At 44.4% G+C, this 24424-nt stretch overlaps 1 protein-coding gene across 1 annotated transcript in view; it reads left to right on the top strand.

The window, feature by feature from the left end:
* HLCS (holocarboxylase synthetase) overlaps positions 1-23971 on the top strand; it is a 191110-nt gene extending 167139 nt beyond the window's left edge. The window contains exons 7-11 of the mRNA XM_065943664.1: positions 13013-13080; positions 14568-14728; positions 16273-16387; positions 18570-18783; positions 20667-23971. Of these exons, the coding sequence (XP_065799736.1) occupies positions 13013-13080; positions 14568-14728; positions 16273-16387; positions 18570-18783; positions 20667-20838 (730 nt within the window). The 3' untranslated portion in view covers positions 20839-23971. The remainder of the gene's footprint in view (positions 1-13012; positions 13081-14567; positions 14729-16272; positions 16388-18569; positions 18784-20666) is intronic.
* The last annotated feature ends 453 nt before the right edge of the window (positions 23972-24424 follow it).

Below are 24424 nucleotides of genomic sequence, written 5' to 3'. Positions count from 1 at the left end.
ATTGTTTCAGATGGTTCAGGATGCCTTTAAAAAAAGTTTTTTTTAAAGGAAAAGGAAACAAAGAAAAACGCATGGGAAAGATTTATGTATTTAGTTGGGGGAGGGGAAATTAAACTCCTCATAATAGTTTTTAAATTAAATTTCATACTCGTCCAAATCCTTTCCTTCTCCACCCCTTCCTCTGATATTCCCTCACTCATTAAAGCGTAGAATTTTGATGGTATTCACAGGGAAGCTGATTTACTGGAATAAAGAAGTTCTTTAAGTTTTGAATTTTGGAACGCTCCCAGTGTGTCTGAACCCGGGTTTCAGATTTTACTGGCATTTTGTTGGCAGAGCAGTCTTTGGAGCCCGTCCTTATTTGAGCATGTTTCCTAACACCTTCGGCGGTATGGTACTATGTTTTTTAGATTTAAAAGAAAAAAGTTTAAATAGAAAAGCATATATAAACATATACAGAAGATTGATTCTGAAATGTCCAGCAAAATAAAAGGACAGCAAAACTCAAAAGTTATCAAATGAGAAGCACTTTATTTTTAAAGCAAGGAAATTCTTTTCTTCTTCTTTTTTTTCATATTTATTTTTAGTTGCGTTGGGTCTTAATTGCTGGATGTGGGCTTTTTCCAGTTGGGATGAGCAGCAGCTCCTCTCTATTTGCAGCTCACGGGCTTCTCACTGCAGTGGTGTCTCTTGTTATCAAGCCTGTTGCTCCATAGCAGCCGTGGCTCCCGGGCTCAGTTGTCCCGTGACAGGCGGGATCCTGCCGAACCAGGGATCGAACCACTGTCCTCTGCATTGCAAGGCAGCTTGCTAACCACGGGACCACCAGGGAAGCCTGAGAAACCGCTTCCTTCTTAAGAGGCAGGGGATGAAGACCAGGATACCAGGAGAGGAGTGTTTTCAGGACAAACCCCAGGAAAGGCTGACGTTTCAGCTGTGTGCCTTCTTCTCCTCTCCACGCACAACTGTCCTGATGACTTAGGGTTGAGAATACCGTCCCTCCACTGCAGTGGGCATGTGGTAGGGGCTAGCAGTCACCAGGACCACAGACAGAATCCCGCTGAGGAGATGGAAAAGCTTGTGGAGGTGAGGCAGGGTGATAGGCTTTGTGTGTGGAGGGTCTTCAGAGATGCTGCAGAGGGAACCCCTGGGCCTGAAGGGACATGGGAGGAAACAGTATCTCCCTGAGCTCCCTGGAGAATCTGTGCAAGTAGAGACTGAGTCCAAGCGCTGGGAAAGAGTGAGTGAGACGCTCTGAGACCTAAAGCTAGTGTCCTACTCAATGAGATAGGAACTAGGGCAGTTCTAGTCAACAACCTACACTTCTGTTTATCATCATCCTAGAAATGTTGGCCGATTCAGACAGACAAGAGTAGTCAATTAGAAGCATACAAACCGAAAAAGGGCCTCTCTGGTGGCTCAGTGGTAAGGAATCTGCCTGCCAAAGCAGGAGCCGCTGGTTCGATCCCTGGGTCAGGAAGATCCCCTGGAGGAGGAAATGGCAACCCACTCTAGTATTCTTGCCTGGAAAATCCCATGGACAGAGGAGCCTGGCGGGCTACAGTCAAGGGCTCGTAAAAGAGTCTGATATGACTTTATGAGAAAATAACAACCACCAAAATGGAGAGAGAAGTAAAATTATCTCTACTTGCAGTTGATATGATAGCATACCTGGGAAACCTTAGAGAATCAGTAGTAAGGGTTTAAGAATTCAGTAAGGGAGCAGGCTATAAAATGTTTTACTAGCAAGGAGCCCAAGCAGAAACCACTCTCAGGGGTCAACAGAGTTGGCTAGAAAATGGGACTGGGGAGGCAGGGGGCTGGAAAATGACCATTTGAAGGAAAATCTGTTCTAGAATTGGATTCTGCACCAGGTTTAGTTTGTGGGGGCTATGCACCCAGCCTATCATGGAGCAAAGCCCTGCATTAAAGAAAGAGGCCCCTTGTCCCATTGAGTGAAGAGTTAAGCTGGTGCTAAGCTTCCTGGTCGAGCAAGCTCTGGCACGCTGCTTACTCTCTGCAGGGTGGGGTGCATGAGAGGCTCCAGAGAGAGGTCTGAGCATGAGAGGGAAGAAGGGTGACATCTAGGGCAGCAGGGTGGTGAAAGGATCAGTGGTTTGGGGGCCAGCTGGCAGGGGCAGAGATTTCTTCCTTGTAATTACCCTTGAAATGGCAACCATCTTGGGGTGGAAAAACCAGTGCCCAGGAAGGGGCTTTAAGTGGCAGGGTGGAACCTCCCTTTCTAGAGGAAGAAATTCATTACCTTCATGTTGCTTTGTCTACCCAGATGTTTCAGCAGTCACTTGGCTCTGCAGGCAAGGAAACTGCTTATTACAGTATTTTATGTAAATCTGGTTAGGAAAGAACAGCATGTTTGAGACTGAACGTGTATAGAGCAGGGGAGAATACCTCTGCAGACATGCGCTGCAGACGTAATGGACTTTGGAGCAAGCGTGGTAGTGTTTGGTTTTTAAACATTTAGGACGACACTATTTCCATTCTTTAAAAAGGACCCCATTTTGATTTTACTCTTGAGTATAAATTTTCATAGCTTTTCAGAAAAAGTATACCTATGAACAGATATAAGCCATTCCTTGCTCCTAGACAGGACAACTCAACACCCCAAAGATGTCAGTTCTGTCCAAGGGCGCAGGCTCAGTCCCTGGTCAGGGAACTAAAATCCAATTCCGCATGGCCAAACAAAACAAAATAAACACTGACAAAATGGTGACTTTCTGTAAGGAAGCACGAGAAAGAAAAATATGCAGTTATCTGTTCCTGTGTTCAGAAAGAATTACGAGAACAGTAAACCAGAAACTAAGACTAGTTGAATTGTTAATTGTAGAAAGAAGTTTAATGGCAAGACTTAAACAGAAGGGATGAGTGGGAGGAAAGTAACACTTCTCAAAGTTTGCTTTTCTGTACAGTTTTAACTCTTGGAATCAAGTTAAAGAATAAAGAAACAAGAATGGCAGGGTGACCCTGTAATGGAACACAAAAGTACAGTTCAACCTCACCTTATTTCTGAAGGCTAATGTAGCTATGCTCAAGTAAAAGAGAAAAAGAACAAACCCTAAGAACTTGAAAACACAGTATCTGACTATATACCCTCAGGCTAAAGGCAAGAAGAACTGGAGATAGATGCTGAACCCTAGTTAGTAAATTTGTTTTTCACAGTAGCACAGGTCAGCAATTCTGAAACCACTTTGTGTGTGTCAGAGTGTTGAGCAAATAAGTAAATATATTTGAGATAATGGGAGCCAGATTTCTCATTATTTGAGAAGGAAGTTACAAATACAGAAAGGGGGAGAAGACAGACTGCCCTGGAAATCCAGTGGTTCAGACTCCATGCTTCCAAAACAGGGACTACAGTTTCCATCCCTGGTTGGGGAACTAAGATCCCACGTGCTCCTCAGCGTGGCAAAATGAAATGATACAAAATAATAAAATAAAGGAGAGTAAAATGGACCTAATGCTGTTGGGTTGGAACTGGAAATTTTCAATTAATTCATGGTGTTGAGTTTTGTTTTTTTTAATTCATTGGTTTTAAGATGGCTGGACGGATGGAAAAAAAGGAAGGAAACACATGTACTTTTTTGTTCTTTCCTAACACCCAGATTTGTTTTTTAAACACCATTCTGCTCTAAAAGGAACCATAGCTCCTTGGAGAAAAGGCCAATTCCAGGACTGGTCCTGGGAAAGTTTAGGATGGGTGTGGAACCTCTTCTTATTGCCAAAAAGTGAGGAAGTGCTGAAAGATGACAGGGCCTTGTCAGCAGGAGACAGACATCAGCTTGAAGAAGCTTCTACTTGCCAAATCTGGGATATGAGCATCAAAATAAACAATGATAGGAAAAATCTACGGAATAAAGAAGACTCCCCAAGTTCATTCTGCTAGAAAGAAAGGAAGAAAGAAAAGCATGTGCAAGGAGAAGAGAAAGCTCTTCCTTATGTAGCATTGCAACAAGTACACATGGAGGAAATGTTGGAGTCAAACCACTCTGTAGCCAGCACCAAATAAATAATTGATGTGAGTAAAATCATCTATAGATGCCAAGACTAGTAGATTAAATTTCATGGGAAATGGGATATTTGTCTGCTCACAAGTACTTAATTAACTACAGTGGGAAGCTAGCATCTGACAGTGGAAAACCCTAGCCCACCCCACCTCACTTACTCAAGTGGGTCAACGTTAGCGCACCTGTCCTGGGACCAGCAACATCAGATGCTTCCTGACACGGGGCATTGAGAAGGTGGTTGTTTAGTCGCTAAGATCCTGGTGCTGGAAGAGATTGAGGGCAAGAGGAGAAGGGGGTGCCAGAGGACGAGATGGCATCATCGACCCAAGACGTGAATTTGGGCAAACGCCAGGAGATAGTGAAGGACGGGGAGGCTGATGTGCTGCAGTCCATCTGGCTGCAAAGAGTCGGACACGACTTGAGTGAACAAGAACCACAGTGATAGTAGACGTACCGCGCTGATACAAGATGTCAATTACAGGGAAGCCGCTTGGGGTGAGGTTGAGGGACTATGTGGGAGCCCCGTGCATTCTGCTCAGTCTTTCTTTCATTCTTTAGGGTCTTCTTGTTTTGGTCACACTGCGTGGTGTGCATGATCTTAGTTCCCCAACCGGGGATTGAACCCGTGTCCCCTGCAGTGGGAGCTCGGAGTCCTAACTACTGGACCACCAGGGAAGTCCCTGATGGTTTTCGGGTTTTTGTTTGTTTGTTTGTTTGTTTTTTAAATACACCTAAAGCCACTCAAAAAATAAAGTCTGTTAATTAAAATAAATTCTAGATGGTGACACATGAGCATTATATGAAATTCAGATTTCTGTGTCTGTAAAATTTCATTGAAACACAGTCAGGTGTATTACTATCTCGTCTTTACAGAAAAAAGTTTACTGATCCCCGGGTTCGATAACAGGGTTGTATCAATGTTAAGTTCTTGATTTTGATCACTGTATGTTGATTAATGTTAAATCATATCCTTACTTTTTTGGAAAGATACACTGAAGAATATAGGGATAAAGAGACTTTATGGCTGCAACTTATTTTCACATAGTTTAGAAAAAAAAATTATGGACAGACTAACAAATATGGAGTATCTATGTGGTAAAAAAGGTCAACATCTGGGAAATCTGGGTGCTGGGTGAAGTTCAGTTCAGCTCAGTTCAGTTACTCAGTCCGACTCTTTGCGACCCCATGGACTGCAGCACACCAGGCTTCCCTGTCCATCACCAATTCCTGGAATTTACTCAAACTCATGTCCATCAATTCGGTGATGCTGGGTGAAGGGCAGATAGGAATTCTTCATACTGTATCCTCACAAGTTTTCTGTTATGTCTGGTATTATTTCAAAGCAAAAGGTTGAAAACAAAATGAAGAACAAAAGATCATGGGCCTTAGAACCAACCAGAACTTGAATTCCTGATTGGCTGGCTCCGTGGCCTCAGAGAAGTGATTTCACCTTTCCAAGACTGTGTCCTCATCTGACTTGTAAAGCATGGTTGAGATAATGCCTGTAAAGGGTGACTTTTAGTGCCAAAAATCAGCATTGATTCCAGGTGACCGAGCTGAAAGGTCTACAGTGCCTTCAGGAAAATGATTCCCAGATGTCTGCTTTCCTTATGGTCAAGATGAGTCAGCGTCTATCTTCTGAAATGGCAGCCGCGTTTCCAAACAGAAGGCCTTCTGTTGGGGTTAACGAGCCACGATGATGGTTCCAGTTGAAGTTGAGAAGATGCTTGCTGTGATCTGGGGACTCCTAGTGGAGGGGTTAGGGCATGGTCTGAGTTCGCATGTGTGGTGGCAAGTTTATGCCTAGGATCTAGGATCAGGACTGCCTTGGAGGCTTGGTCTGAGAGGAATTGTTGCTGTTAGTCATGAAGTCATGTTCGACTCTTTTGTGACCTCATGGACTATAGCCTATCGGGCTTCTCCATCCATGGGATTTCCCAGGCAAGAATACTAGAGTGGGTTGCCATTTCCTTCTCCAGGGGATCTTCCCCTTCCAGGGATCAAACTCGTGTCTCCTGCATTGCAGGCAGATTCTTTGCCACTGAGCCACCAGCGATGCCCCTGTGAATTCTTTAACAGCACTGGTCTAAGGTTGCAGGTGAGGCTTGTTACTGTTGCTGTTTAGTCACTAAATCATGTCTATCTCTTCTTGACCCTGTGGACTGAAGCCCGCCAGGCTCCTCTGTCCATGGAGATGATGCTCAGACATCCAGTATTTATGGCTCAATGTCAGGGGTTTGAGTTTATCATGAGTAATACAGACCAAAAGCAATAAAAGCTTGATGGACTAGGAACGTGCCTCAGTCTGAAAGCTGAGTCCACAGGATGCCCTCCCCGTGAGCAGTTAAGTGATTTGGCAGAGTAGATGCGGCTCTGTATGAGGTTGGAAATGGGGAAGATTAGATAAAAACCTATGAATGATTGGGATGCTAGGAGATATGGAACCCTGACAGAGCAGCTGACCCCAGACATCCTTCAACAGGAGGACAGGTGGGGCCTCTGCTCCTGGGGCGCACCCAGGGGGAGGCTGTGACGGTTCTACTCTTGGGCAGTCCACATTCCCACTCTGCCTCTAACTGAAATAAGCACTCCTCCTGTTATATTATACACCAAACCACGCCTAAGGGAATATGATCTAGAGCTTACTTATTTGACAGCATTCCAGAAAGGTAGATTCATGATGGGTAGCTTTAAATGTCAAATCCAGAAGATAACAGAAGAACTATAGTAGTAAAACTGTTGTGCCTGTGTGTATCACTGGGCAAAATTATTTGTAAGCAGTAACATACAAAATGTGTTATCTCTAAAAGCAATAACCTAAAAACGTATTATCTTTAAAAAGTCAAATAGCTAGTTCAACCAGCCATTTATACCTTTGATAAGTGAGTTTTGAGACCCTCAAACTGAAAATGAAGATTTTGGAACCCAATTTTAAGTGTTAATCTAAACACTTTTTAGCCCGACTTCAGGTCAGGTTATGTGTGTGTAAGAGCGATGGGAGAGGGGGTGAGAGGTTTGGGGAAGAGACATTACCCTCTAGACTCTGTGAAAGGTCCTAGAATACACGTGTTCCTCCCCTTCTTCTCCTCCCTGTCTTCTCCCTGACCACCCTCCTTATCCCCAAGAGGAGGAAATGCGAGGCCTTCCTGTCTGTTGGAAGTAAGGAGTTCTGGGATCTACAACCAAGAGAAAGTGATGCTTTTAAGCACTGACCCTGTGACCGAGCATCTTGTGTATTCCTTCACTCTTCGTTCTTGCGGAGCCTGAGACCACACCACGTGTTCCGTTTCCTAGGCGACTGAGAGATGGGGAGACGAGGAGCCCGTCACTCAGTGTTAGTTCAAGTCAACACTGGGTTTTGAATCCGAATCTGTCCCATTTCCTGAGTCACCTCTGCCGTGACATTTCTCAAGTTCCCCAGGAACCTTTCCTTTCCCGCCAGGAGCAGTAACCCCTGGTCTCTGGATAACACTGTCCTCCTCTGGGACTGTTGGTCTCAGCTTTGCCCCCAAATGCCTACCTCTCTGTTCTGAAATTTCTGGCCCAGGGTCCAGCACCTTTCACCCTAGACCATCTCCCTGTGCATGGCAGAGTCCTACCACCCTCCTTGCTCCAGTATACGCGTTCTTGGGAGCAGAAAACACTACTCATTTTCTTTGCAAAAGCAATACTGTGCGTTCTTGCATAGAAGGCAACTTAAAAAAAAAAAAACTGATTGTACTGTTAGAGTGAACTGTTTTTTAAAAAATCCTTAAATTTTAACTCTTAACTTTTTTTTTTTAAAAACAGTGATCCTCAGATATAATGGTTGGTGTTCCCAATGTACTACATTTGAAAAACCATTTTTTTTCCTGATGATGAAATGAATGCACTGCAAGTATAGAAACGGTGGAAAATGCGGACAAATATAATGAAACTAAAAACCACTTGGAATCTTAACTCCCAGAGATTACGTAGAAGAGCACAATGAAGAAGCTAAAACCACGATATAATTCTACCTCCGCCTTCTGGAGGCAGCCACTGTTAATGGGTGTCCTGTATTTGTCTATGAATGCACATAGGAATACATAGCTTACATAGGTGGGATCATATCATGATGTTGTTTTTAATGCCTTTTTTGTTTTTTATTGTCAACAAAATAAAAATGTCCATAACTAAATATCTATTTCATTTTAAGAGTTTGGGGACTTCCCTAGTGGTCCATTGGTTAAAACTCTGCTTTCACTGCAGGGGCATGAGTTCCCTGGTTGGCGCAGCCAAAAAGAAAGAGAGAAAGAAAGAAGATCCAAAATGAGCAATCCTTCCAATCATCAGAAAATATTTTGTATAACATATTGTGTGTGTGTATGTGTGTGTATGTTGTATTTTTTAAGAGGAAAAGTATAGAAGAATATATGTTTCTAAGAAGAACTTCTTTGGATGACTTTTCTGCTTTGTACTTGCCTGTGTTTTTCTGTAACTACACTCATAACTTAAAAGTAACCACAGCTAATATTTTGTTATATTTCCTAATAATTTTTAAAAGTGTATTTTAAAGCACCTGTGCAATCATGCTGCACATTGGAATTTCCACACTCTTTAAATCTTCTAATGGTGTTCAGCGGACATTTGCCTGTATCACTGATGGCTTTATGATATTTTTTCATGTTGAGGATACTATGATTTCTTTTCTTTCCTCTGTTGTGGACTGTTTGTACTGTTAATGATTTTTTTCACTGTGCAATGCTGTGATGAAATAGCTGTGTCCCTTAATTATTGTTTCCCTGTCTGAATACTCCATAGAATCCAATCTTAGGGATATAGTCACTGGGTGAGAAGATATAAAAATTTTAAGGCTTCCATTGCATATGAACAGACTGGTTTTAAGAATTTCTGCTCATTAGTTACAAATTAAATAAGGTCTTGTTCATTGGTTATAATAAAATGGATGCTACAGGTGACTGTTATTATCTTATTTTTAAAGCAGGTCTTTTACTCCTGTTCGTTGACATGTTTACAAATATTATGCATGTGTACTAAGTCACTTCAGTTGTGTGTGACTCTTTGCGACCCAGTGGACAGTAGCCCTCAGGGCTCCTCTGTCCGTGGGATATCCAGGCAAGAATACTGGAGTGGGTTGCCAACAAATATTATATCTAAATATAAAAACCATGCTTCTTTCCCCCAAATTTTTCAAAATAATTTTCAAAGTAAATACAAGCAGTCATCAATGGATAAAGAAGTTGTGGGGTGGGTGTGTGTGTGTGTGTAAAATGGAATGTTACTCAGCCATAAAAAGGAATGAATTTGAGTCGGTTCTACTGAGATGGAATGAGAAAAACAAATGTCATATATTAACACGTATATATGGGATCTAGAAAAATGGTACTGATGAACCTATTTGCAGGGCAGGAATAGAGACTGGGACACAGAGAAGAGACTTGTGGACACTGGGGAAGGAGAGGGTGGGAGGAACTGAGAAGGGAGCGTTGATATATGTATACATTACCACACGTAAAACAGATAGCTCGTGGGAAGTTGTGTGTAATACAGGAAGCTCAACCTGGTGCTCGGTGACAACTTAGGTGGAATGGGGTGGGAGGGAGGTTCAAGAGGGAGGGGACAGGTGTGTGCCTGTGGCTGATTCATGTTCTTGTATGGCAGAAACCATCAGCAACTGTAAAGCAATTATCCTCCAATTAAAAATAAATTTTTTAAAAAACAGATGAACAGTCAACTTAAACAAAGTTTAACACATAAAATCTTCCTAATATAGCCACAATTTTTGTTTTGTCAAATCTCCCTCCCTCGCTTTTCTGTGAATTTTACAAAGTTGGGCTAAAAGTATATGTAGGTTTCATATCCTGTTTTTTAAAATTGAAAATTCTATTGCAAGCATTTCTTCTGTGTTGTTATGTAATCTTCATAATGATCATTTATGATGACTGCAGATTATTCCACCAGCCTCATTTCCCTAGTGAACTCTTATGTCTTTTTCCAAATTTTCACTTCTATAGCGCTGTGGTGAGTGTGGACCCTTTCTTTAGATTCAGTCCTCAGAGTAGATTGACTTGACTCTGAATGTAAACTTCTGTTCACTCAGAATTTTCACTAGCTAATACTGGTCTGTCTTCTCGGTTAGTTTTAATTATTGAAACTTAATTCCCACAGCCACGTGAGATTCAGGGTGATCTGGGTGGCAGAGCATGCAGTGGGAGCTGCGATGTCCTTAGTAACAAGGCGGTCGGGGCCTGTGCTGGTTGCCAGGCGAGCCTTGGGGCTCTGTGTATTTCAGCCCAAAGCTCTTGTACACTAAGTTGTGTCCGACTCTTTGGTGACCCCATGGAGGGTAACCACTGGGCTCTTCTGCCCAGGGGATCTCCTAGGCAACCATACTGGAGTGGGTTGCATGTCCTTCTCCCGGGGATCTTCCTTCCCCGGGGATCAAACCCGCGTCTTCTGAGTTGGCAGGCGGATTCTTTACCGCTGAGCTAGAAGGGAAGTGTGCCAAAACAGAGCAGTCTCCTTCCGTGTCCCGGTGGTACCAGTGCCTGCCCCTGGCTGCTGATCACAGGAACTGTTTATTAAACAGCCCTTTCCAACAAAGAAAAAAACCACAGAGGTGGGGAGGTAGTTATGTAACCTCCTCCCTTCCCCTCTCTCCTTCCCTCGTTTTCTTCTATTTCCTTTTGTCAGAACGACATCAGCTCGGGTTAGAAATGCATTTAGGGTGTCTCCTTTCTGCTAAAGCAACCTAGTAACTCCACCTTCGGGGATGCAAATTTTCCATTTTGCCGAAGTTCATAAATGCTTCTTTGTGGACCGTGAGCCATGTGGTTTGGCCCCCAGAGCTGTCTCAGGTCGCACAAATAAACCTGGCGATCTTCACCTGGCTCAAACTAAGCATTACCCATCCCCCCCACCCCCACTTCATTGTTTCCCTCCTCCCAGAATTTCCTCTTGGCCTTCAGCTTCCCAAGCTCAGTCTTCTCATCAATATGCCCTGTTCACTGCTGCCAAGCTTCCAGCAAGTTTAGTGCGTATGTTCCCTTCATCATTTGTCTTTGTTCTGGAAGCCTGTGTTTGGTTTTTGAACCTTCCCACCTCCCCACGCCTAATTCCACCATCACCGTGGCTGGCTCGAGACATGACGGTCTTCCATCTACCTGTTTATTTACAGAACATCCGAGATGGAAAGAGCCTTTGCAATCTGCTCACATGTGCAAAATCACTGCTCCCCCCCATCCCTTTTGCATAGAAAACTTTGTTAGGTGTTTCCCCCCTCCACCCCAGAGCCCGGCAGCCTTCGGAGCCCAGATGAAGGTGGCTGGGTCTCTTTGCTGAGCCAGAGAAGACAATGTTATCTCCCCGCGTGGACAAAGCTTCCTTCTTCGAATTTTCCACGCAAGAAAAGGACGCTTTATTCTTGGAGCCCAGCAGCGTATAAGCAGAGCCGATCTCAATGGGTTATTCATGGTGTCCAAGAGAAATACCTCTGGAACTGTATTTCATGCGAGATGGAAGTGGGCTTGGCACCCAGACAAGGGGGCTGCCTGCTTGCTGGCAAGCCCTGTGCCTGTCGGCCCGGCCCGGCCCCTGTCCCGGGTGGCTGGGCTCTTCTCAGCCAGCCAAGGGCTCCCCCTTACCGTGCTGGGGCACCACGAGGCTCTGCTCGCCAGGGTCACAGAGGGGCGCTCTGGGTGTTTAGGCCTTTAAGGGTTTTCCTTCCCTCCCTGTGTCTAACGCTCCACTCCGCTCCCCGAGCCCGACAGAGAGGAGGAAGTGCTTTCCGAGCGTGGTCCCTCTTAGTGCAGGGATGCTCTGGAGCCCACCCTCGGAAGAGTACCACGTCGCCGTCACCCCTGCCCTTGCTGCTCCCCTCAACCCCCAGAAAGTATTTCAGAGACATCCTGGCGGCTGCACCGACAGGTCTGATGTTTTACTTTGTTTTATAAGTCCTACTGAGAGCTAGGGGGCTTCCCAGGTAGCACTAGTGGCAAAGAACCCGCCGGCCAGTGCAAGACGGAAGTGACAACAGGTTCGATCCCTGGGTCGGGAAGATCCCTGAGAGAAGGGCACGGCTACCCACTCCAGTGCTCTTGCCTGGAGAATCCCAGGGACAGAGGAGCCTGGCGGGCTACAGTCCGTGGGGTCGCAAAGAGGCAGACAGGACTGAAGCGCCTTAGCATGCACCGAGAGCTGTGCCTGCTCATTTGCTGGGAATGCAGAGGAAAACCTTCCCAGTGTGAGTTGAATACGTAGAATGGAGCTGGGGAGGAAATTCTCAGAGTGAGGGTTTTTGTGTTTTTTCCCCCCTTTTCTTGGGGGGAAAAAAGTTTATGTTGACTCTTTTGCTGGAGATACAGTGCACATTTCTACCCTTCCCCCAAAGGGAAGTTTGTATTCTTTTAAATAAAAACCATTTTAAAAGCAGAACTCAAGCCTAAAAGGATCCAAGGTTCTCCTGAGTTCTCAGAAGGTGTAGATTTATTTACTATAGTTAAAACATAATTAGTTCTCGGGGGATAGTGTGTCTTTTAAACGGCTTTATTGCCACCATATTAGTTTTCTGAATAATCAGAAACTTCTGTTATGATTATGTTCCAGTGTGCAGACAGAAACGCGCCGTAAGTAGAAACAAATGTCAGGAATTGCTAGTTGTCACTCGCAGAAGGGGACACCACCTCAGCAGGGAAGGGAGGAATTTGATAGTATATTCTGAAGAAATATAACCTAACAATGTCTTGAATAAACTGAATGATAGCTTGGGCAGGTACACGTGCCCCACCCCCCAGTCCACCTTTTTTTCTTAGTAAATGGTGTTTCCTGCATCCCTTTTCCATCATTCTCACTCCAGAAGCTGGGAACGGGCTCAGTATCCCTTGAAACCCGGAAGATGGCCCTTCCTTACTAACGCGTTCGCAAGTGAAAGCAAACAGCGTCCCCCACGTTGAGCCGCAGGTTCCCATGTCCTGTCCCAGTTCTGGCTGACCGGTCTTTCCCATCGTTTGCAGGTTGATGTTTGAGATGCCGCAGGAAATGGGTTTAATAGCCATTGCAGTCCGCCAGACACAGGGCAAAGGTCAGTCATCTTTCGTTACTGCTTCTGTTGTTTTTGTTTTCTAAAATCTGTGACTCTCGTGGCCAGAGAGCCAATTGATTGCACGTGCTGATCATCGAGATGACTGAAGTTAGAAGTTGTTTGTTTTCACGTTGCCCTAAAATGGAGGAAGAGGAAGGGAAATTGATTAGAAGACTGAACTCCAGTAGAAATCAAGTGTTCCCTCAAACCAAGATGTTTATTAAACCACTTGACATCCGCCTGTGATGGTTTTCACATTCTTTTACCTACATCTTGTAAATTCCTCTTCCTGACACATTCTAGGCGTTGCCGCGTGTGAATAATAACTATGTTAGAGAGACATTTATTTTCCCGAAGGTTCTCGGGGAGGTGCCTTCTGTGTCTAGACCGAGCGCCACATGGAGGGGTCTCTCATCTGCCAGCCCCCACCCTGGCTGGCATGGAGTTTGCATGGACGGGGCCCTCGATCGGTGCTCAGTGCCTGTTCACAGAGTGATCACCAAGGAGCAAAGGGCTGTCCAGCGCTTCCACCCCCTGCTGACCTTCAAAGGCAGGAGCCCACACCCTCCCAGGATCCACCTGGGGTCCAGCCGCAAGCGGATTATTCCTGCTCAGGAGTCGTACGTGGGCCACTGTCCCCTGCCTCTCCCCGCCCCCAGCAGGTACCAGGCAGACCCCCAACTTTTAACTCTCAGAGGCTGTTATGCCTTTCCCAGAAGAAGCAATGAAATGAGAAATCCACTGTTTCCACTTCTTTCTCCTGAGCATGTCTTTTGAACATAACTCAAAGAAAGAAAAAAAATTTTTTTTTATTCAAGGCTGTGGTGCTCAATAAGGTAGTTTGGAAAAAAAAAGAGCCAGGGAAGAAATTACATTATACCTCTCATTTTGATTATTTTATTTCCTCAACAACTTTTTTAAGAAAAATAACTCAGAGTTAATATCAGGAATCATTTTTCAAATTCAGCTTCCTTTAAAAAAAAAAAAATAACAGGCAGCTATAAGTCATATACCATCCAGTCCCCCCACTTAAAGTGTACAATTCTATGGTTTTTATGAGACCATCACAATTGGGATCACTTCTAAAAAAGTGACTTTCAGGACCTCTCCTGGATCAGTGTAGGTTCGGTCCAGTTTCCCCACTGTCTCTGTTTCTGCCTGCATTGCCATATGGTGAGAATTAAACCAAGAGTGATGTTCAGACACTGTGTAAGACTTTGAATCATCAAAGGATGGATGATATGAGGCAGAACATTATGCTAATTATCGGGAACTTGCTCAGCCACAGAGCTTCAGATTTTAAAGAGCTTCTCTATTGTTGAGTTAACCCCAGAATCTCCAAGCATTTGCATCAATCCCGGTTTGTTTCAGCTGGACAGATCCTCCATTTGTGTTTGTGAGCCCTCAACATATTTCCCGGCATTATGTGCATCTTAGTCCGCTCACAGGGCAGGCTGGCCGGTTTCCTGATGTGGCTTGTGTTCCAGGGCGGGGAAAGAACGCTTGGCTGAGCCCCTTGGGATGCGCCCTTTCCACCCTGCTGGTCTGCATCCCGCTGAGATCCCCGCTGGGACAGAGGATTCCATTTGTCCAGCATCTGATGTCCCTGGCCGTCGTAGAAGCGGTGAGATCCATCCCCGGGTACCAGGTATGTGCAGCTCCTCACTGATACATCCCTGGCACGTATGCGCATCTCCGTTTAGGCGTGTTGGTAGCGTGTGTGTGTCTGAATGGTTGCTGTGCGCGGAGCCTCAGCCTGCTTTTTGTAAAGCTGGCAGCTCTCTAGCTCCTGGAGTTTTAAAAGCGCCATCAGGATGATAGCTGCTTCAGGCCTGCTGGAATGTGTTCATTTCCCAGAATTTCCCTTCTGTGCTATTGAGAGATGTGTCCGATGTCCTAGTAAAGGCATGCCTTTCTTTTCCTTTTCTTTCTTTTTGATTGAAGCACATTGGACTGGATGAGTCTATTTATCCGTGGTGTTTTCTGTTGAAAAGGGGCCTAAACAAACCTCAGGCACCCAGTCTGTGTGCCTTAACTTCATAGTCATGGCAGGAGGTGGGTTCCAGGTGGCCCAGTTCAAGGCAGTGTCTGCTCTCAGGTCATTCCCCGGAGGGCACAGGCAGCCTTGCCCAGGCCACGTCCCTCTGGATGGAGAGGCAGTAGGCCACTGGACCGCTCTGTTTCTGTTACCCAGGTTGACCGTTGGTACTTCATGGAGACTAATAAACTCAGTATCCTCTAATCAGTCAGTTCAGTTCAGTCGCTCAGTTGTGTCCGACTCTGCAACCCCATGGTCCGTAGCACGCCAGGCCTCCCTGTCCATCACCAACTCCTGGAGTTTACCCAAACTCATGCCCACTGAATCGGTGATGCCATCCAATCAGCTCATCCTGTCATCCCCTTCTCCTCCCGCTCCCAGTCTTTCCCAGCATCAGGGTCTTTTCCAGTGAGTCAGCTCTTCACATCAGGTGGCCAAAGTATTGGAGTTTCAGCTTCAACATCAGTCCTTCCAATGAACACTCAGGATTGATCTCCATTAGGATGGACTGGTTGGATCTCCTTGCAGTCCAAGGGACTCTCAAGAGTCTTCTCCAATACCACAGTTCAAAAGCATCAATTCTTCGGCACTCAACTTTCTTTATAGTCCAGCTCTCACATCCATACATGATGTAATATGACTCAGTAAAATGAATTGCTCCTGTGTATCTCCATAGTGTTCTACTCAAGACATTTCTGCCTGACTCTGGTTAGTTCAGGACCATCCTTCACTCTGGAGCAGGAGCTCCTTAAGGAAAAAGAGCCCTGAGAGTATTCACCCCCACCTCTCCACCTTCCTCCCTAGGATATTATGGTCCCCTGTGCTGTGGTTATTGATCTTGGGATAATCAATTTAATTCCCAAGATGGGAGACTTCAGAGTGTTTCTGATGATGGTACAAAGTGATGAGGGAGAGGAGACTGAAATTCCTGTGTTCTTTAGGTCTCCTTCCTCTAGTTCCATGGGGCACTTTAATACTCCAAGTATTGCTCCAAAGAGGTGATCAGCTGTCTGAAAAAGAAGAGAGCATGAGACTTCCTATTCTGTCCGTTTCTAGAATATTCTGCTCATCTTTATGTTTTCTAAGTTGGACAACCTCTCCTGGTCCCTTTGTGTCTTGAGACTGCTTGATTAATACACAGATTTTCCTTTTAGGATATCAATTTGCGAGTGAAGTGGCCCAATGATATTTATTACAGTGACCTCATGAAGCTTGGTGGAGTTTTGGTTAACTCAACACTTATGGGAGAAACATTTTATATACTTATTGGTAAGTTTTTAAAGCCCTTACCCCCAGAATTTTTAGATTAATAGAAATAAAATGGCTCACACATGGCTCTATTGAGGGGAGTGGATTATCATTTGGGATTTCTTTTTCTTTGAGCTTTAACTTATAGAATACAGTATGTGTACAGAACAGGCCAGGTGGGTAGAAAGCCTTTCAGAAGGTTTAGCGTTTGTACCTCTGGCCATGGAAACCACCACATGGGTGTTTTATCAAACAGGCGTTTTCTTACACCTCTCTACACTCCTGCTTCCTGTTGAATTAGAAATGATGAAAATATCCACTTCATAACTTGGTAATAAGAAAAGAAAAGTTAGTTTCAAGGATGGGTGTCCTTGCATTCTTAATCTGACCTTCCCAGGCCATGGAAAAGTTGCCTTTTTGACCTTCAGAAGACACTCCAGAATGGTCAGGGTGAGGTAAAGATTCCCCGTTTCACCTCAGCACATCCTCATCAGGCAAGGAGATGGATTCAGAAGCCATTCGAGAAGTTCCTAGGTGTCCCTGGTCATCCAAGCATCACCTTCTCCCTAATGCCCAGAGGAACTGGAGTGGGGTTCAGAAATCAGCAGTGGACAGAAAGCGTGTGATGGTGTGTGGGAAGTGCCAGCCAGAGAAGACACGGCGTGTGTTTCCAGCGCCGCTGCCAACTGGCAGTGTTATTCTAGGGAAGTTATTTCCTTCCCTCCAAGCTCTGTCTCCCATGTGTAAATGAGTAACTGGGCTGGATACAGAGGTTCCGAATGGGGACCAATGATGGCTTCAGGGAGCTGAGGAATTCTCTGTCAGTGAGGGGGAAACGAAACTTTCTTCTGAGAGAATCCGTAGCTTTTATGGACATCTTAAGGCCGAGGGAGGTGGGCAGGGGGCACAGAGGGCATCTTTGGGGAAAGATTCAAAAAGTCACCATCAGTGGCGCCTGCTGGTCCTTAGAAAGACACAGCCTAAGTTGACAGCAGTCCATGTGGCTCTTTTCCCAGGACCGTGCATTTTCTGGGTACAGGGGAGCTTTTTCAGTGCTGTATATGCGTAGTTGAATGCCTTATACCGGCACAGGTACTTCTGCTGTTGTGTATGTTGTTGATAAAAGCACAAACGAACGAACAACTGCAAATTCTTCCCTGCTTTTGTAGTTGTTTGTTTTTTCCCAGGTGTCATTTACATTGGTTTGTATTTTAGTAGCCAGTATATGTTTTAAAAATAATAATAATAATCTGGGGTCAGACAAGCCTTTCCCTTCATACCGAAAACAGTTCAGAACATTTACCAAAAAGTACTGTTACTGTGAATGTCATTGTTCCATCTAAGACAAGTATTTGGGGAACTTTTCTTCTCAGAGGCCCTGGAAAAATGGTGGGCTCACTGCCTAGTTCTTGCAGTATTTCACTTCTTATTGAAGCCCTCTTTGAGGTTGATTCAGGGCCCTGCTGAAAACTGACTCTCAGCTTTTCCGAAGAACCCCCTCAGCCCCACCCGACAGAGCACAGCGGTGTTAAGTAACGAAAGAGATAAGCCGGTAACTCTCTCCTGAATCCTTGGTTTAGGGGCCTGTGAAAGAGCCACAGAACATGGGTTGGCCCTCTGCCAACAGCGTAACCCTAGCACCAAAGACTTGCAAGGATAAAGCATTAAAAGATGTGTTTGGGGTTATGCCATGATCGAGGTTGGAAGTCTCTGAATCCAGAGTTTACTCCTTAAGACCTGAATAAAATTCTTTATTTTCAAGCATGTGTTCTATTATTCAAGTAGAAAAAGAAACAAGAGATTCTATTTTACATCGGGTTCAGCGCCGAGCTCCAATTCTTGGCTAGACCACAGGAGGTATCATTTCAGAAGCAACTCTGTTTTGTCCTGTTCATCCCTTTCTGCTCCGTTGAATCCAATGTGACTTGCTTTTTTTTTTTTTCCCCCCAACTAATGTGTAATACGTTTGGAATGACTCTGATTTGATGAGGATAGTAAGGGAAGGATAAAAAAGGAAGATGGATTCTGAGATGTAAGTCCTTCTCTAACTACTGGCCAGAGACAAGGAAAAAACTCAAAATGACGACAAGGAAGCAGCAAGTTGAGCATAAACGCTGTAACTTTCTCCAGGTGGTCGAGAGAGACATGTGATGTTGTAAGTAGATTGAACTGCTCACCTTGTCAATCGTTTGTTTCCGTCTAGGCTGTGGATTTAACGTGACGAACAGCAACCCTACCATATGCATCAACGATCTCATCACAGAATACAATAAGGAACACGGGGCAGAGCTACAGCCCTTGAGAGCTGACTGTCTCATCGCCCGAATGGCGACCATGCTGGAGAAGCTGATTGACACGTTTCAGGACCAGGGGCCCAATGGCATTCTTCCTCTCTACTATAAATACTGGGTACACAGGTCAGTGCTGGCTTGTCTGCATCCTCTTAAAATCCCTTTGCTAAGGCAGTAGTTTAACATCTTAAAGCGAGAAACTAAACCCGGGTCTGGGTAATCCTCTTTGACTGATGGATAAACCTGGGGGATACCACCTTGAGCGAGTGAGCATCGCCAGGAATGGGGACCAGGGCAATCCCATGCCTCCTGGTGGGATGCGTTGGGAAAGACACCACATCACTGATGACTTTCCTTCCCCAATGTGTGTTTAAACCAAGTCTGATTGTGAGGCAACAGGCAGATCTTAAAACTGTGGAACATTCTCATTGTAACTATCATTTTCAAAGGGAGACCGCCCAGCCTCAGCCTTACTTGGGAACTTTGTTAGAAACACAAATTCTGTTTTTTTCCCCCATGTTCAAATTCTATTTTTCTCCTTTGCTGACTTCTGTTTCTTTTATTAAGATTTTTTTGTTTGGAGGATAATTGCTTTGCAGTGTTGTGTTGGTCCCTCCCATACGACATCCATGTTGTGTGCACACCTGTGTATCCCATGGGTGTGCATGCATCCCCTCCCTCATGGGCCTCCCCCCACCCCCGCCCTCGGGTTGTCCCCCAGCACCGGGTGGTGTTGGCCCCCCCATACGACACCCGTGATGTCATACGACCTCGGGTTGTCCCCCAGCACCGGGTTCAGCACCGGGTTGAGCTCCGTGTTACACAGCAGTTTCCCACTAGCTGTGTATTTTGCATATGGTAATATACATGTAGAAATGCAAATTCTTGGCTCCGCCCCTGAGGCTGGGGCCCAGCACTCCTATTTTACCAAAGGCTCCAGCAAGCTCTCAGGCACCTTAGTTTGAAAAACATTGATGTTGACCAACAGGGGCCTGTACCTTTTAGCAATGTCAAGGTCTTAGAAACAAAGAGAAGGTGGGAGATTTTTGAGATTAAAGAAGACTCACGAGGCATGACAGCTGAATGCAATACGAGATTCATAATCAGATCCTGGAAGGGAGGGAGTAACCACAAAAGACATTAATGGGATGATGGGGACATCTGCACAGGGACAGATATTCAATAATGTATCAAGATCACATTTCTTGAGAGTGATAATGATATTCTGGATTTAAGAAGAAGATCATTCTTATTCTTATACATGCTGAAATATTTAAAGTGCTATGATGCCTACAATTTATTTTTAAATATCAGGAACACCCCCCCCCCCACCCGCCACAAAACTGTGCGCACACACACACAGAGGAAAAATTGCAAATATGGAAAATGTTATCAATTAGTATAAGTGAAGAGGGCATATGAGGTTAGTTGTACTATGTTCCCCCCTTTCTGTAGGTCTGAAATTCTTCAAAATAAACATGGGGAGGTACAGATTCTATACTTTTAAAACTGTTAAGAAGGCTATAACTCAGTAGGTGCATTTGAAAAAATATTGAAAACAAGTAGAATTAGCATTCATTTAACTTATAATCGATGCACCCCAACTTGATAAAAGTCTTCTTTGCAGAACAGCCAGAAAGAGGCCAATCTCATCTCAGCCAAAAAGCCTGGAGGGTCACAGTGTTTCTTTAAAGTGCTAGAGGGTGAAGGAAGTGGCGCAAAAAAATCCTCCCAGACATTCAGAATTAGGAGTGACCATGTTTGCAAGAGAAGCAATTCCTAACTGCCTGTTGGACTTGGTTATTCTGGTACTCACCAAGACCGTTCAGGCGGGACCAGTAAAAGGCAGCACTCAGACCCAGATGCATTTTCACTTCATGCAGCCCAGCCTCCTCTCTCCCACCAGCCCTGAGTCCTTTCCCATAACGGATGATTACTTAACTAATCATCTCAAGCCGATGCTGCCTTTCACGGCATCCCAGTGAACAAGGGCTGTTCTTCCTTTTCAGCGCTCAGCAAGTCCGCCTGGGAAGTGCCGAGGGACCAAAGGTGTGGATAGTTGGCCTGGATGACTCCGGGTTCCTTCTGGTCCACCAGGAAAATGGTGATGTGGTGACGGTGCATCCTGACGGCAACTCCTTCGACATGCTGAAGAACCTCATTGTCCCCAAACAGCGGTAGTCCCTGCTAGGGACTGACAGACAGACTGAAGGGCAGAAGCGAGGCGGGAGACTTCCCCTTGGATTTCTGCTGCCTGTCCTAGCCCATGGAGCCGGAACACTAAATCAGAGTTGTTGACGATTTTTTTCTCCCTCCAATTAACCTGTTCATTCTTAAATTTTGTTCGGGGTAGAGGGCCGATCACTGAAAAGATTTAGTTCAGGTAAAGACCTGCCATAGATGTGAAATTTGTTCTCCTCTCTTGAAATTGGATGTGTTAATTGGCAAAAAAAAAAAAAAAAAAAGTTTTTATATGGAAACAGCAATGGAATAATTCACATTTTCCAGTAGTGGAGATCTTTGTGCATGCTCAGTCAAGTCCGACTCTTTGCAACCCCATGGACTGTAGCCCACCAGGTTCTTCTGTCCATGGGATTCTCCAGACAAGGATACTGGAGTGGGTTGCCATGTCCTCCTCCAGGGGATCTTCCCGGCCCAGGTATTGCCTCTCTTGCATCTCCTGCAGTGGCAGGTGGATTTTTTTTTTTTTTTTTAATTATCTTGTATTCTTTTTTTTTTTCTTTTCCTTTTTTTCTTTCTTTTTCTTCTTTTCTTTTCTTTTTTAAATTTTTTTTATTAGTTGGAGGCTAATTACTTCACAACAGGCAGGTGGATTCTTTACCACTGGCCACCTGGGAAGCCCAGTGAAGATCTTTATCCCTAGACTATTAAAAAATTTTTTTAAAAAGCTTTTAGGCCCTGGTCATCGGTGAGTTAGGAGTATGGTAACACTGTTTACAAGAACCTAGGGAGGTGTTTTCCTTTAGGAACATACACTGGTACTTAGTCATCATTTTTTGTTTGTTTGTTTATTTAGTGGAGAATGAGAAGGTAGATTTCTAAGCCTTATTCTCAGCCTGGTGGTTTGTGGTCCAATAGCAATGTCTACATGCTACAGAGGCACCCCTAGCTGCTTTGGTTGTAATGACCTTGTAGAAGGAATCAGCTAATTACTTTGACATTAATTAATGAGCTTTCCTAAGTTTAAATTGACTGAATATTCTGCCGTGATGGGATCAAGTTCAAGATCCTTAAAGCATTGATTAGGTAATTGCTTGGACGTGAGGGTGGGAGATTTGGCTCCAACAGCTGGAGGTGAAGTCTCGCTCTCACACCACACGCAGAGGAGGATTTGGAGCTTTAAGCCAGCTTCGGGCTTGCTTTGAAATAGAGAGCACTCCTGCAGGACTGTGCAGTGCGCATAGTATAGGCATACAAGGCATTTCATTTGTGAGTCACAGTTTTTTGCCCCCTTTTCACATTGCCAAAAAAGTTATTGCTATTGTATACCGTCAGTTAAGAGCATGTGTGTGTGTGTGCGTGTGTGTGAGGTCTTAAAAGAAGATGTTCAAAATCTGATGCCCTATGAGTCTCTGTGAAAGAACAAAAGAAAGGAAGCCTTTTGATATACATTTGCTATTTCCAGATGTATTCCATGCTTTTTTCCATGTAACTCCTATCTCCACTGAACTTGAGACTCATACACATTACTTTTCAGCCTGAAGAGGCCACTTTTTGCCCGCTTTTCTCTCTTCCTGCCAATCCCAACTGAAATTAGTGGAAAGAAAAGCTGATGAGGCTCTCAGCTTTGCACAGAACCCCCTTATTGTGACCTAGCACTGTCTTTCTCCAGCTTCACCCGGTCAGGCTAACTCCAGAAAGTTTGTGGTTTTCAGTATAAAAATCTGTCTACCTTTAGCCAGGCACAGGCAACCCCATAGAAGGAAAAAAAAACATGTTTAGTCAAGTACACTAACCCAATATGTGTGTTTTGGAAATGTAACTTGAAAAGATTTCAGAAGTCATTTTTTGCAAATAAGGCTTCAACTAGAATTATTTTTCTTAACAAAACACTCTCTCCTAAATGCCCAAGTCTAAATAAAAGTTTGAAGTCCACAGCACCCCAAATTTACCAAATGGACTCACCCTGGAAAGGGCATCTGCAAAATATCATTAAGAAGAAAGTTCTCAGGCTAACGTTGCAAGTTTGACTTCTCAAACTCTGTAATATAAGGCACGCCATCTCTCAGAGCTGCCATCGTTAACGTTTTGCATTTCTTTGGGGGGTTATTTAATGAAAAACATGCTATGATTTGTTTTAAGCTGAAGTCCTACTCTAGACAGTCTGCTTTAGGGAAAAAATAATGTTATCATTTAATTTCCTTTTGGTAAATTAAAACTAATGAAGTGTGGCCATGTCACAGCAGATGGAGATGCTCTGGGCGTATCGCTTTGCCCCTGTGCTTTCAAGACTGTTCTTATTTCTTACTTGTGCCGACACCCAGTTGTCTTGAGGGAGGCGAATAGACTTGGAGCAGATGCTGCATTTTGCATAAACCTGACTTTGCCTCAGATGAACCAAAGACTTTTGAAATTGTGCTTCCTATAGAACAGCAGAATAAAGGTATTTTGCTTACCGCTGTTAGCATTAGGAAAACTTGCTACACAGCACTCATCAATTTGGGTGCAGTTTATGCACCCAGCGATCTAGGATCTCAAGGAGCTTTAAAATCTTAACGAGAAACTTCGCGTTTTCCTCTTAATCTTTAAAACACAGCACCTAAACTCAGGATTGGCATGTGCTTTGGGGATATTTGAATTGTGCCCTTGTGTAGAGGCTGCGCATTGAGCATCTACCAGGTTACATGAAAGGCAGGAAGGACATCAACCCCTTGGGGCTGGTAGCAGATTTCAGAGGAACTCTAAAACAGGACCCAGCAATAGCTGGGCTTCCCGTGCCCCCCTCCCCTGCATTCCTTGGCACTGGTCATCCTGGCAGCATGTACAGTGCTGGGGCACAGTTGGAAGGATTTGTGTCCCCCAGGGGCTCTCTGCTACAGCACAGTGACTGCCTGATGTGGGAGCATGTCGAAGGAGGGGTGGGTCCACAGGCCCACACGTGGGGTACCACACACCTCCAACCCTACCCCACCACCTCCACACACGGGGAAGACTATGTGGGCACCCCTCACCCTCGAATCTGGGAACCAGGAGAGAAGCCAGCCTCAGCTGACCGTTTCAGAATGCATAAAGGAGATGTTTTAGGCTTACATTCTGTAGATCTGTTTGGTCTTAATGGACAAAGAATGGAGAAACCGGTATTCGTAACTACTATGCATATTTGAAATAAAGCATTAAACCTCTGCATTTTTAGTTTTTCAAAGACTCATCTCTGAAACGTAATTACTTTAAACCAGTGCCTATAAAAAGCAAGTCTACCAAAATAAACTTTGAGACTTTCTCTGTAGTTTGGGCTTATTTTTTATTTTTACCATGTTTCATTTGTCAAAATAAACAATTCCTTTTGGTTACAATATTTTTTATTCATATTTAAACATTTTAAAAAATAAATAGTTTTACATCATAAGGAATAGGTATGTGTAAGTATTAAGAAGCTGGTTGCTTTTTTAAAAATGTAGTTGTGAAAAATGTGTTATGTATCATACAAAAGAGAAGTCATATTACTCCAAAGAATGAAAGTCAGCAAACCCCAAAAGTTCAAAAAAATTTAACTAAAGTGAGAAATACATTTAATAATGTAAATTTT

This window comes from Muntiacus reevesi, chromosome 8 (assembly GCF_963930625.1).
Source record: "Muntiacus reevesi chromosome 8, mMunRee1.1, whole genome shotgun sequence".
Lineage (NCBI taxonomy): Eukaryota > Metazoa > Chordata > Mammalia > Artiodactyla > Cervidae > Muntiacus > Muntiacus reevesi.
Note: the sequence above shows the minus strand (reverse complement) of the source record. Positions and strands in the feature narration are given on the sequence as shown.